The 15,936-nt window shown below is 31.7% G+C and overlaps 1 protein-coding gene across 1 annotated transcript in view; it reads left to right on the forward strand.

Annotated features, from left to right (window-relative positions):
- The window catches only part of LOC142224397 (uncharacterized), a 488,359-nt gene that overhangs the window by 146,137 nt on the left and 326,286 nt on the right, over positions 1 to 15,936 (forward strand). Inside the window, exon 3 of the mRNA XM_075294175.1 lies at positions 12,655 to 12,845. Within this exon, the coding sequence (XP_075150290.1) occupies positions 12,779 to 12,845 (67 nt within the window). The 5' untranslated portion in view covers positions 12,655 to 12,778. The remainder of the gene's footprint in view (positions 1 to 12,654; positions 12,846 to 15,936) is intronic.

The following is a 15,936-nucleotide window of genomic DNA, read 5'->3' on the forward strand; positions in this document are numbered from 1 at the left end:
TGGGTCGTGGTGAAATTCTGAGTCGATCTGAGCATGTCCGTCCGTCCGTCTGTTGAAATCACGCAAACTTTCGAACGAAACAAGCTATCGACTTGAAACTTGGCACAAGTAGTTTTTATTGATGTAGGTCGGATGGTATTGCAAATGGGCCATATCGGTCCACTTTTACGTATAGCCCCCATATAAACGAACCCCCAAATTTGGCTTGCGATTGCTCTACGAGAAGCAAATTTCATCCGATCCGGCTAAAATTTGGTACATGGTGCTAGTATATTTTCTCTAACAACCATGCTAAAATTGGTCCATATCGGTCCACTTTTACGTATAGCCCCCATATAAACGGACCCCCAAATTTGGATTGCGATTGCTCTAAGAGAAGAAAATTTCATCCGATCCAGCTGAAATTTGGTACATGGTGTAAGTATATGGTCTCTAACAACCATGCAAAAATTGGTCCATATCGGTCCACTTTTACGTATAGCCCCCATATAAACGGACCCCCAAATTTGACTTGTGATTGCTCTAAGAGAAGCAAATTTCATCCAATCCGGCTGAAATTTGGTACATGGTGTTAGTATATGGTCTCTAACAACCATGCAAAAATTAGTCCACATCGGTCCATAATTATATATAGCCCCCATATAAACCGATCCCCAGATTTGAACTCCGGAGCTTCTTAGAGGAGCAAAATTCATCCGATCCGGTTGAAATTTGGTACATCGTGTTAGTATATGGTCACTAACAACCATGCAAAAATTGGTCCATATCGGTCCATAATTATATATAGTCCCCATATAAACCGATTTCCAGATTTGGTTTGCGGATCCTCTAAGAGAAGCAAATTTCATCCGATCCGGCTGAAATTTGGTACATGGTATTAGTATATATTCTCTAAGAACCATTCAAAAATTGGTCCATATCAGTCCATAATTATATATAGCCCCTATATAAACCGATCCCCAAATTTGAACTCCGGAGCCACTTGGATGAGCAAAATTCATCTGATTCAGTTGAAATTTGCAACGTGGAGTTAATATATGGCCGCTAATAACCATGCCAAAATTGGTCCATATCGGTCTATAGTTATATATAGCCGATCCCCAATCACACAAAAATTGGTCCATATCGGTTCATAATCATGCTTGCCACTCGAGCAAAAATAATCTAGCATAATCGAAATGTTATTCCTATAGAAAATTTTGTCAAATTTTATTTCTATAGACAATTTTGGCAAAATGTTATTTCTGTAGAAAATGTTGTCAAAATTTTAATTCTATAGGGAATGTTGTCAAAATTTTAAATCTATTGAAAATTTTGTAAAATTTTATTTCTATAGAAAATTTTGTCAAAATGTTATTTCTATAGAAAATTTTGTTAAAATCTTATTTCTATAAAAAATGTTGTCCAAATTTTACTTCTCTAGAAAATGTTGTCAAACTTAATTATATACGTATTTAATCGGCCATTTTAAGTTTAATATATACCACGTATGGGCTACAGTGGTATATATTACGGTATTAGGAAGTTTTAAGATACCTTGTCATCGGCAAAAGTTACCCCAAGTAATTCGATTGTGGATGACAGTTTCAGTAGAAGTTTGTACGCAATCCATGGTGGAGGGTACATAAGCTTCGGCCTGGCCGAACTTACGGCCGTATATACTTGTTTTTTTTTTTATTTTATTTTATTTAAATAATTCATATAATATATTAAGCTCAGTAAAATGCGGCCTCGGCACCAATTAAAGGCTTTAAAGAGGCAAGTTGGTAATAAATACATAACAAGATCTATAGGTTAGTCAAAAGTAAATGAAATAATAACAATAACGACTTCAAATTAATATTATTTCAAAATTACTTGACTTACAAAAGAAGCGTTTCAAATCTATCACATAAATACGACTTACATCTAGTTTTGAAGACAGAAATTCTTTCAGAATTCTTTACGTTAATGGGTAAATTGTTAAATTTTACTCCTCCACTATAATCAATTCGTTGTTTACATCTTTCCAATCTACATCTTGGAATTCGAAGATTGGCTTGATTTCGCGTATTGAATTCAAGTTGGTTTAAAAAAAATCGTTTGATGTCCTATATTATGTAAGTTTCTGTAAACGAATATTAAAGCTTGGCATTCATATAATCCATAAATAGGCAGTATAGTTTTTGAAACATCATTGTACAATGAGATTGTTGGGTATGTTAAAGGTAGACCATATACTATTTTTAAGGCCTTATTCTGCATACGTTGCAAAGATCTCATAGCAGCACAATTCTTATTGAATGCATATACAATTGCCAAATAGTTCAAATAGGAGGTATCAATGCTTGGTAAATCATTAACTTTACCTTCATACTTAGTCTATTTTTAAACTTATACAAAATTCCCACGGCTAGTGCTATCTTCTTCTTTAAATCCTTAATATGTAGATCCCATAACAGATTGCTCTGCAAAGTTATTCCCAAATATTTTACACAACTTGATTCATATATTCTTTCCCCGTTAACATTTACATAGAAGTTAGCATGTAGATCAGAAATACGAGGTCTGAATCGAATTAACTTCGTTTTCTGTATATTAACTAAAAGCCTATTCAAGCGAGCATACTCAAGTATCAATGCGGAGTCCCTCTCAATAATAGCCTTTACCACTATATCACGCAAGTATGGATAAAAGAATGCTATTTGATCAGCAAACATGAATAGTTTCCCCCTCAGCTCTAAGTTCTTCAAATCATTCAAAAAAAATCGAGAAAAAAAGAGGGCCTAAACAACTACCCTGCGGTACTCCAAACTTTGCGTCACACCTAACACTTCTGCAATCATTGATGTGCACATACTGCTTACGGCGATTCAAATAATCCCGAAACAATAATTGTTCTTTCCCTTGTATTCCATAGTACCTCATCTTTTCTATAAGTATGTCATGATCCACGAGGACAAAGGCTTTCGTGAAATCGAAAAATATACCGCAGACTCCACTAGATCCTTCATCTAAAGCAGTACAAAGAAATCGAACCACATTTACAACCGCATCTTGAGTACCACAACCCCTCCTGAAACCAAACTGAAAATCGTATAAGAATTTATTTTCCTCCATATAACTAAGTAATGTGTCATAAATTATCTTCTCAAATACTTTATTTATGGAAGGTAAAACTGAAACAGGTCTGTATTTATCCGTTGTTTTCGCATTTGTTTCTTTCGCAATAGGCACAATTTTTTGTACCTTAAGGGCATCTGGATACACCGAAAGTTTATCATTGTATTTAATATATCGTGTATAACTGGCACAATAATATCTGCACATTCTTTAATAAATTTTGGTGCCACATTGTCATATCCAGGGCTTTTATTGACTACAATCCGAGACACGGCATCAAAAACTTCCTGAACATCTATACAACGTAACAAAAAACGTTTGTTAGTAGGATATAGGGTACGTAAACAATTAACGTTGTCACCCGGTAGCACCTCAATCCCCTCTCTTAGTTCCCCAACAACATTACTAATATAGTCATTCAGTCTATTCGCCTTCTCCTCGTCACTTGAAATTAATTGACCATCAGAATCCATAAATTCTGTATTTCTGGGTCTAGATCTACCAAGGGTATCATTAATAAAATACCAACATTTCCTACTGTCATTTTCCACATTCGTAAGGTTTTCAATATAATAATTCCCTCGGCAAATTCTTGTAGCTATTTTAATAATCTTACTAATTCTCTTTAGCTCTCTCCCAATTAGTTGAACATTCTTCAATCTTCGCCTTGCCTTCAAGAGTTTTCGCTTGTGTGTAATCAAGCTCTGTATATTTCTATTTATCCACGGAGATAACTCAAATTGTATATGTTTCCTATTTCTCGAAACTACCGTTGATCGACTTATGGCCATTTCCATCACTTTCATTAACGTTTCTGTTAACATAGAAGCAGTCGAAGAAGAATAAACAGCCGGTAAACTTTCTCTCAATATCTCCTTCGCCTTGTCGTAATCGCAATATACTTTCTTAACCTCTACACAATCATCCCTGTAATATTTGCTATAATCTTGCAGAAAATCATGTTATGGTCAGACAATTCGCATTCAATGGAATCTATGTATAGTTTCTCAGCCAAATTACTATATACATGACCAATACATATATGGAATGATTTTATTGAACTTTTTTCATTCATTTGGACAAATCTTACATATTTGTGGTAAACCTTTTACTTCAAAATTAGAACTGCTAACCTTCGTTTTTAAATACAATTTCATTTGTGCTCACACATATACAGGGATATCGTAATAACCGTGTAGGAAATGTCAATAGTGAAACTGTAGTGAATCACTACTGACCATGTCACCAGTACTACTGACAAAGTATACCCCACACAATGTATTTTACTATAGACATTGAACATATGCTTGTCATTGAAAATCCAGTACTGACAGTAGAACTACTGACTAGATGGTACTTATGGGACCATATGGAGACATTGGAACTAATGAGTCAGTAGTACTTTGTCGCTCCTTTAGTCAACACTTTTTGTTTTTTTGTTTTTTTTTTTTTTTTGTAAAAAAATATTACTTTTTTGATTTAATTTCTATTATTTATTTTGAGTATTTGCAAAAAATTAACACACTATAAAATTAAATTACACATGGGTCCTATAGCTAGTTCAATAAATAGATCAAGTTGTCCTGGTTGTCATCGCATCCATCTTTCTTATTTTGTGACTTGCTTCTTGTGGTTTACTTGCATGTAGCTCTTAAACATTTATCTGACAATTCCGCAGAACTGGCAATAACGACTGAAAATAGAAAAATTAATAATATATTATATAATACGTAGCTTATACAAATTTTACCTATCATAGACGTTAAGATCTAGGCTTCCCTCCTTTAATTTAACCGGTAGTTCCTCTGGGCAATTTCTGGTTGATGCTGTTTCGAATAACCACTATTGTAATAAAACCTTGCTTAAGCTTGCAGCAATCTTTTGTAATTATGTTCTCAAAAGGTGTTATATGAGATATCTATGGATGCTGCCTATGGTAGGGTGTATAACCATAATTGATTTTGTGGCTATGGACTGTGGGAGCCTTTGAAAGCTAACTTCAGTCGGGTAATGGGGGCGTTCTTGTCCATTCCACACAAAACAGTCTTAACAGAAAATTATTTTAGACTCCCTTTCTTATAAATCATACCGGGCTATGGGATCAAAACTAAATCAAAATTGATACTGAATAGATAAAAGAAATTGTATTCCCCTCCATACAATGTGATCTCAGATATTATGAGATCTGCGCCTCTTGACCCTCCCGATCCTATTGTCCTGATCGCGCTCTATATCAGAACCCCATACGACTTTACCTTAGTCACACATTACCACATTTGTACGAAAACGCAAAATTTTAGCTCACCAATTCATTTTAGAATATATATAAATTTATTCAAATCATTATCCTAGTGTATATTAATAATTATTTAACAACGAAATTTAAATTATTCGAGTATATTCAAATAGTATATAAAAATTATTTCGGCAAATAGTGGTATGAAATAATTGACATTTTAAACGGAGATATAAATTTTAGATAAAAAGTTTACGTATTTACATTTTCTTTGTTTGTAGATCGAATTCAGAAAAATATAAATTTAGTCATAAAAATTTAGATTTATAAGTATTAAGAAAAAATCCGAATATATCAAATTATAACATGAACAAAACGATATATTAAACAATGGCAACTCTATGAATATCAATTAATATGAGAATGCAATCCGGAACTAAATCGTGAGAAAAAACTAGCCACACTTGATTCGAGATGTTTCACAAATTCCAACTTCTTAAAAATAACACAAAACTGCATTCAAAAGTTTTTTCTATTCTTTTTGTTTACTCGCCGGTCATGCAAATATTCGATGAAGGCCTTCAGGAATGTTTGATGCGGGGGAGAGGTGATTATTTTATGTTGCAACGTAGATGTTCGATGATGCGCAGGTTTGGTATGCGGTTAATGATCATTAATACGATCGATTGCCTTATTGAGCATTTCAATGCACTTATGAATGGAGTTTTTTGATGATTTTTGTTGAGAATGAAATGTATTAGGGGGGTTCTTAAAAACTATTGCATTTCAAATGGGGCTGGTTTCACTCTTTATGAAATCGAATTGCCTTATCCAAAAAATAATTAAATTAGTTTTTTTTAAAGCAAACAAGAAAATCGTGCATAAATTAATATATACTTAACTTAAGAATTTTTTTTTGGACCATAATGAATAATTTGACTTTTCCTTATGGAGACATTTCTGTCATATAATTTCTGCTTCTATTACGGGTTTGAAATTTTATGATGAAGATCTTGATTGGGGTTTTATTGTAAATGAATTTTGTACGGCATAACTTCTTACATTATGGCAATTTATATCGAGTGCAGAAATTGGTCAAACTATGGTTGATGGGTTTTCTTTCAACAATTGCAAAAAAAAATAGCCTTCCCTCCTCTCTGCCTGTAGAACACCGTAGGCTTCTTGGAATTTGGCAATCAGGAGGAGGGTGAAGAGAAAAAATGTGCTTGACCACAATGAGGCAACTGCAAAATCTTTTTATATTGCTTTGCAAAATTCTTCCTTCAGAACACAAAATAATTTACGTGGCACTTGGACTGGATCTTTTGGCCTTTGGTAATATCCAATTTTCTATGGAAAAATTAAATACAAAACGTATGAGATATTAACAAATCTCAAATTTTCCGATTTTCACAAAAGTTCACAAAAAATACATTGGCGTATTACCTTTTTGTTAATAAAAACACTGATTAAAGAATCTTTGTAGAGTACTGCTGCGTTGATTACACTGAAATTTCTCAATTAATTTGAACTTTTATGGATTCACTTTTATGTGATATTTTGTGCATTGATCACTTTTATTACGTCTGTACTCTATGAAGCGTTCAAAAGGAAGGAAGTTTCTGGATTTTTGATAATTATGCTTTTGACATGCTCTGAGTCGATGAGAGCGACCATTAATCGAAACATTGATTAACTTATCAATAACCATCGATTCATGATACCATTAAGGTATTAGCAAAACAGGGTTACCCCAAAGCATTTTAAATATTAAATGCTTAATTGAAATTTTATCAGATTAAAATTGCTTTGTCTATTACGTTAAATCTAAATAATTTTTATGATTTTTTTGTGCCGAAATATTAATAATTCAATGTTGTAAAATGAAAATTAATAAATTTGTCAATGATCGGAAATAGAAATAAATTTTTGTAAAAACAATTTAAAATTTGTGCCCACATTCATTGAAAGCAATATCAAAAATTATTTTGCACCAAAAAAAATGGGAAATTGTGTGATTGGAAATTCTGATATCTGTCAAAGACGCAATAAAATGTCCACCGAACTCTGCCTAGGCTCACTGTCCTCTCCTCGAAGTTTTTTTTTTGCGATATTTATATACGATTGTTTTTCACTAGTCTTTTTAAATTTCTTTTGCTCATATAATTTTTTACGGCTGTCAAAAATGTCTACCATCAAAGGCAAGTGTAGACCATTTGTTGACTATGTCACCATAACAGTTGACAAAAGTGGTGACTTTGAGACACTAAACCCCAGTCTTCCTACAGGGAAAAAGCAGAGATCGACAACGAAAGTAAAGTGCAATTCACTCTTGTTTTATTTAATGTAATTATTACACACTTAAATGTTTGTAATGTTAAAATAAAAATGTGATATTTTTGTTATATATTTGTTTAGTACCTGGCCCTGATGAAGGTTGACGATGTCAAATCGAAATATTGGCTTCCATAAAATAAAACTTAAACAAAAAACATCTGGAGTTTTTTCATTAATGACTTCGAGCTGGACTAAAACCAAAAACACAGGTCAACAATCCAAATTAAATTTTATTTATTTGTATAGGCATTTTTTGTTTTTCAATAAAAGACATGTTTTATTTTTATATTAAATATATTTATTAAGAAACAACAGCATAGACAGGTCTTGAAATCTTAGTTTATTATTCCACTATTTCCAATTTCCATGTAATGTTATCAACTGTAAAACGTATTTTTTTCTTCTTCTTGTTCCTTCCACTTTTAATAAGTTGCTGTCTAACGATTTTGTCCTCCTTTTACAATTTCAATACCTACAAATATAAAAAATAATAAACCAATTTTTTCACAATGTTACCTGATAATTGAAGATTCCAAAATGAAGACGAATGAAGGGGCTGTTATTCTGTTGCTGTTTTCTTTCTTTATACACCATCACGAATATTGATAGACTTATTGTTTGTTATTTATGTTCAATAATTTTGAAAAAACGAAAAATTTTCTCACTACACTCAAAAAAAATTGAACTCTCTATTTCACTAAAACCAAATTAACTTTATTTTAGTTCATGGACTTACTATGTTTGGAGAAAGTTTCCTTTACTCTAATAATTTTTTGTTTACGTGCGTTAAATTAACTAAAACCGAGGGAAAAAATATACTCAAATCACGCAAAGATTAACTAAATTCGTGTCTTCCACAAAATAGTTCAGAATTTCTTTAAATTTGTAAATTTTACCAAAAATGCGTCCATCATGAACTTCGGATGTCACTAAAGACATTCGTGCAATTTTGAACTCCAAGTTTTTCCTTCAAACTACAAAATTTTCTTTAACAAGTGAAAAAAACTTAGTTATGTCTACTAAATATTCTTGAATTTTTCGAAAAATATTTACTTATTTTTATGACATCGGCGTGATTCCAACGTTTGTAATACTGTTTAGGTAAAATTTTCTACAAATATTCACAATTTTCTAAAATTAACCGAAAGTTTTCTTCCTGGTGGGTTCACCTTTTTTTTCAGTGTAATTTAAAATAACAAATATTTTATTTGTTATTTATTATATTATTTTACTATATTATTTTTTTACACTCTCTCCGTATACCATAACAACGAATGAAGGGGTTGTTATTCTGTTTGTGTTTTATTTATACACCATCGAGAATATTGATAGACTTATTGTTTGTTAGTTATGTTCAATAATTTTCAAAAAACGAATAATTTTCTCACTAATTTAAAATAATACATATTTTATATTTATTTGTTATTTATTATATTATTTTACTATATCGATGTCTCCATTCCAACGTGCGCTAAGTGTAAAATGTGAATTTTACAGGAAACAAGTTCAAAGTTTTTTTTTTGGAATTCTTTAAAAATATAAAATCATATTTATTGTAGATTTTTTTAGTATGAACGAATTCAAAATAGTGATAATAGAACATGGCTAAAAATGACTTAGACCACTTAGACCACAGGGTACGTACAATATTAACCATAACTATTGATAGAAGTGTCCAATAAATTCGTGCTTGTGACAGGATGCAATTCACATCAATCCGAATAATAAACAACGAACTCCAAAAAAAAGGGTAAGTCGACTTAGGGTACTCTGGAATGAGGACATCGATATTATTTTTTGACAATCTCTCCGTATACCATAACAACACGATTCCAACTAAAAAAACATCCCACGCGCAAACATATCGATTACAGCGATGACAGGTATCGATTACAAGTAGATAAAATAAATATAGGAAAATTTCCGTAAGTTTTGAAAGCATTGAATACTTCTTACGGCCATTTTCATGTAGCTCCGTTAGTCTTTAACTGCCAGTTAACAGAAAGTAAATTCCAAATATCTTCTTTCCGGTTAACTTTAACTGAAAATTTTTTGTCAGTTAAGATCCTAACTGGCATATGGAGTATATACGCTAGATGGCAGCTATGTCCATAATACGGTTTAAAAATTCGTTAGTTAACAGAGCACTAACGGAGCTTCATGAAAATGGGCGTTAGTATGATTGAACTAAAATATTTTTCTATGCTAGGTGTTATTCGTATGTATAATAAGCGTTATATTTAAGGAAGTCAGAAGTATAATTTTATAATAAATTTTACTAAATTTTATGAATCTTGGTTTTTGGCTAATTGTATCTCACATTTTTCTCACTTTTTAGTTTTAGCACCTTTTTCTGTAATATAAACAATGTAGAAGTAATCATTCGATTTTATATTTTGTTACTTTTTACCTTTTGTCTGAACGGAGAATCAAACCGCAGACTATACAGTTACTAAGCCAAGACACTGTCCATTAGGCTACGTAGGTGTTATTGTCATCAATAGATAATGATCGCTATAGCCATTAACACACAAGTAACGCAAACAGTTATATTTATATAGCACAGTTTTGGGCGCCCACGAGCCGAGGTAAAGAAACATTATTTAACAGAAATATACATTTAGTTAGCCACCATGGGGCAATGGCTAGCATACCCGCCTTGCATATAACGGGTCGTGGGTTCTATCCCTGTTTCGACCGAATATCAAAAAGCTTTTTTACATATATTTCAAAAATTTTCAGAAGATTGTAAAAAGATATTCGACATTACATACTATTATAGTAAAATTGTACTATGAAACTTCAAAACAGGTCACATTAAAGTCAGAAAAGAACAGTACTTGATATGTATAAAATGGACTCTCTTTTTGAATCAGAAATTATTTTATATATTTTATATATATATATATATATATATATATATATATATATATATATATATATATATATATATATATATATATATATATATATATATATATATATATATATATATATATATATATATATATATATATATATATATATATATATATATATATATATATATAAAATATATAAAATAATTTTTGATTCAAAAAGAGAGTCCATTTTATACATATCAAGTACTGTTCTTTTCTGACTTTAATGTGACCTGTTTTGAAGTTTCATAGTAAAATTTTACTATAATAGTATGTAATGTCGAATATCTTTTTACAATCTTCTGAAAATTTTTGAAATATATGTAAAAAAGCTTTTTGATATTCGGTCGAAACAGGGATAGAACCCACGACCCGTTATATGCAAGGCGGGTATGCTAGCCATTGCCCCATGGTGGCTAACTAAATGTATATTTCTGTTAAATAATGTTTCTTTACCTCGGCTCGTGGGCGCCCAAAACTGTGCTATATAAATATAACTGTTTGCGTTACTTGTGTGTTAATGGCTATAGCGATCATTATCTATATATTGATATATATATATATATATATATATATATATATATATATATATATATATATATATATATATATATATATATATATATATATATATATATATATATATATATATATATATATATATATATATATATATATATATATATATATATATATATATATATATATATATATATATATATATATATATATATATATATATATATATATATATATATATATATATATATATATATATATATATATATTTTTGGTGATAAAAGTTTTGCAATTTTCGAAGAAAAAAATTCGTTTTCGGTACACGGTTTCCAAACATATAGGCACCAAACTACTGCATTGAAATCTTTATCTACTTTTGGACAGGAAAAAAATTTGTATATTATAGAAATGTGTCTTCTATGCTAAGTGAAAAATCATATTCCTATTTTAAGGACGGGAAATCTTGGGACTCACGACAATATTTTTTTCAGTGTGCTTTCATTAGTAACTGGCTAATTTCAAAAAGTGTTTAAAATTTCACGATAACTAGATAGCATAGTACATCCAAAAATAAAGTAAACAGTGGTATCCCTATGTTAAATTCTTATCATCAATGTGACGAAATATCCAATATGTTTGTGTTTTCTCCCAAACGAAATCTTACAGATTTTTCCCTAAAATGTTTGTGTATGCATTATCTACATGTGAGCATAGTGGTATCTATCTATATATGTTATGCTCTTATTTGTGTGTCGGTATTATGCGTGATATGTAAATATCGTTTGCATAACATTAGTGATTCATAGTTAAATCCTTTAAGATCTCTCATGAGCCCCTAAAGATTTTGCTGTGAATATATTTTGGTACCCAGTGCCAGAGAGCACAGCGCCATTGCTATTAAACCCGGAAAGTATTTCTATATATACAAATGGTTGTGTGCGAGTGTGTGTGTGTATATATGGAACCTCTACAGACCGGATAAACATAAATTCACACACATGCATTAAAGTGTATGCACATACATGCGCGCACACACACTCTCCAAGGATATCCACAGAGCTGAATAATAGTCATACAACAAAAAATTTTTTTTTTTTTTTTTTTTTGAATATACCAAATTTAAATCCTTTGAGAGAAAAGACGTGCTGTATGCAAACACGAGAGGCGAAGAGTACAAAATATCCTGCCACAGCTTGGCATGTGGTCCCCCGGTTTGTCGTTATATATTCAAGTCATTAGTGTGAATATAACACACATACACATATGGTTAGACTGTGCAGACTTACTTATGACCTGGAACATTTGTTAGAAATCCTTTCAAAAATCTCTCTTGATATATTCATATACTTTTGCCTGTTATGCTCAGTGGTGTATAAGCTTGATGTTTGCTTGCATTTAAAGCTCAAATGTTGTTTGTTTAAATAAAATTAAGGGGCATAAGAACAAAAGGCATTGTCTTAGTAGACGAGACGACTGATTTGAAGCTATATGAATTCTATTAACACTTCTGATTATATTTGAAATTAATTATTCCCCAATTATGTTCATTTCTATTTTCAGATATTATTTTGGACTTAATTAAAGGCTGATATTATGGATTTTTTAATCAAAGGATTTGCTTTGATGTTATGCATCCGATAGGATATTTTGTGTGTTAATTGCATACATAAGTTTAACAAACATAATGTGGCAAATACAGCGATTAGCAGTACGAGCCTTGCTCGCTTTTTTGCTGTTGTCAATTATACCAGGTAAGTGATTTATAGATTTGTTTAATTGTCCGTCCACTTTATTTTCGAGGGAAATAAAGAAATCTATATATTTTTTTGATTTCCTCTAGAGAACTATATCTATCTATCATACATACATACATAAAACTCAAAGCACGTTTGTTTATTTGTATGTTACGGGTAAGCTCAGCAAAGGCTGATCTGATTTACTTAAAATTTTCGGAGAACATAGAGGGTGATCATGTGGTGAAAATAGGGTACCTCATTTTTTTAAATGTGGTAGCCCGACCTTTTCAAAATTGGATCAAAGTTCCACGATTTAAGTGAAGTACAGTGAAAAAAACTCTGATTTACTTGAGTTTTATAGAGAACATGCCGTGAGGTTATGAAATTAATATGGGGTATCTGACTTTTTAATATTTGGACGGGGAATAGGACCTCCCTTTGCCCAATTTTTTTTTTTTGAAAACTGGAACAAAATTATCCGATTTACTTGAAATTTTCAGGGAAGGTTGAAGGGGCGTCTAGACAAAGAACGGTTACTACTCACTTGCTAAAATACATATATTCAGTTCTTGACCGGTATATATACACAGAGAATACAGATTGGTTGTGATAATCGAATTTATTGCCAACCTCCTTTTGGCAGTTGTAGCAACTACCAGTTGGCAGTTGTGACACCCAACAAATTCGGTCGACTCAATCGAATGATGGGAAACCCAATTAATACTATATATGGAGTTGGTTGTGTCAGACGATGAAATGGGTCGTTGCTCCCTTCTTCGTTTGGTTGTATCTCCCAACTTTAAACCACCATGACCGAATTGAATAACAAAATCCCACAAAATACTGCATTTTATTTATATTTTGTAGATGATAGGAAGGTACATATACTTAAATACAATATATTAATACATTATGAAAAATGTTCACCCTTAAAACTGTACCCTCCAGCATGAATAGGATGGGGAATCGACAGATAATGGAGCTAAATCTTTGGTACTCTCAGCATATTAGTATTTATAGATGGTGTCCGAAATGTCTATAGCCCGTCTAAAACACACAATAAATTAAGTAAACAAATTAGTGTGGAGTTTTAAAACGACATACGAACCTATCCCCGATGGTCACTTTCTTGGGGTTTCATATATATAAGGCAGTTGTAGATATGGATTTTTTCAGAGCCGCCGTGTTAAACACAATGGAATTATACCATATTGAGGACGCACCGTAGCAGTGAGTACCCTGAGGCTATTTGTTTGCAATATAGCCAATATTGCTTTGTATTATTTTAGTTTCACAACCAATATAGTGTACTAAGGCCAGTTTCGCACGGCGCGAGTTGTTCACGACAATATTTTATAGACAGTCCACGGATGAGGTAGATAAACTTCGAAACAAATAAGAAATATTTCGTTTTCAGTTGTAGTTATTTGATATTAAAAAACACACTATACTTCAACGTTGATGGTAATAATTATATTGGCATTTCAAAAATATATTCAAAGGAATTCGGCTGTGAGTACCAAACGAAAGTGCTGCCTACTAAATGACAGTTACACAGGTTTTATAAGGTTGGTTGTGCCTATCGAATTCGATCAAAATTTTTCAAAAGAGAGGCATTTAGTTTAGACAACTAATTGTCTTGTATTACAAACAACAAATGGTAGAAGGAACGAAATAACGATTGTAAATAAAGTAAAATGAATGACACAACTGCGATTTGATTGTAAATGTAGAATTTTCGTTACAATAATCGATTTTCAACCTATCTGTTTTCTGTGTGAAGGAAAGAAATAATTACGAGCCGATATGTTCTTTTGTGCGGTAATTATACAGTCAGAATTGAAATATGGGGACATTTTACTGCTTGGTAGATTGATAGCATTCTTGATGTTTTTGAAGATTTTGTAAATCTCTCCAACTAAGAGATGCTGACAGAATTTTCTGTAGAAATAAAATTTTGACAAAATTTTCTATAGAAATTTTGGCTCGAGTGGCAATAGTGATTTTTCTGTGATTGGGGATCATAACATATACTAACACCATGTACCAAATTTCAGCCTTATCGGATGAAATTTGTTTCTCTTAGAGGCTCCGCAAACCAAATCTGAGGATCGGTTTATATGAAGGCTATATATAATAATGGACCTATATTGACCAATTTTTGCATAGTTGTTAAAAACCATATACCAAATTTCAGCCGGATCGGATCAAATTTGCTTCTCTTAGGGGATCTGCCAGCCAAATCTGGGGATCGGTTTATATGGGGGCTATATATAATTATGGGCCGATAGGCATCACTTTTTGTATGTTTGTTAGGGACCATATACTAACACCATGTACCAAATTTCAGCCAGATCGGATGAAATATGCTTCTTTTAGAGGCTCCGCAAACCAAACCTGGGGGTCCGTTTATGTGGGGGCTATACGTAAAAGTGAACCGATGTGGCCCATTTGCAATACCATCCGACCTACATCAAGCCGATAGCTTGCTTCGTTCGGAAATTAGAGTGATTTCAACAGACAGACAGACGGACATGCTTAGATCAACTCAGAATTTCACTACGACCCAGAATATATATATTTTATGGGGTTTTCGAGCAATATTTCGATGTGTTACAAACGGAATGACAAAGTTAATATACCCCCATCGTATGGTGGAGGGTATAAAAATAATTATTTTAGTAAAAGACTGTTTTCCATATGTTTGGGTGTAAAAATTATATGTTTGGGACTCAAATTTTTTAACACAATATTTTTAAGTGCAAGCATATAATGGTCATAAACTAGCATAACATGTTTAGGACATATATGTTATTATGTTAGAACATATTATGTTTGGGACATCAAATGTTTTGAAACATAATATGTTTGGATGCAAACATATATTAATTTAGAAATACGCTATAGACATATATGTGTTTAGAAAGAGAGCTCTACAGAGTATGCTACAAGTAAAAGAATGTAAATAACCAATTGGCGCCTTAAAAGTATATATTCATTTAATTTTCATTTATTTATTTATCTGTGTCATTTTAGTACAACAAGACATAAAATCTTATAAATGACTGTACTAAAAATATATATTTTTATACAAGAAGTAAATAAT

The sequence above is a fragment of the Haematobia irritans genome, chromosome 2 (assembly GCF_050003625.1).
Source record: "Haematobia irritans isolate KBUSLIRL chromosome 2, ASM5000362v1, whole genome shotgun sequence".
Classification (NCBI taxonomy): domain Eukaryota; kingdom Metazoa; phylum Arthropoda; class Insecta; order Diptera; family Muscidae; genus Haematobia; species Haematobia irritans.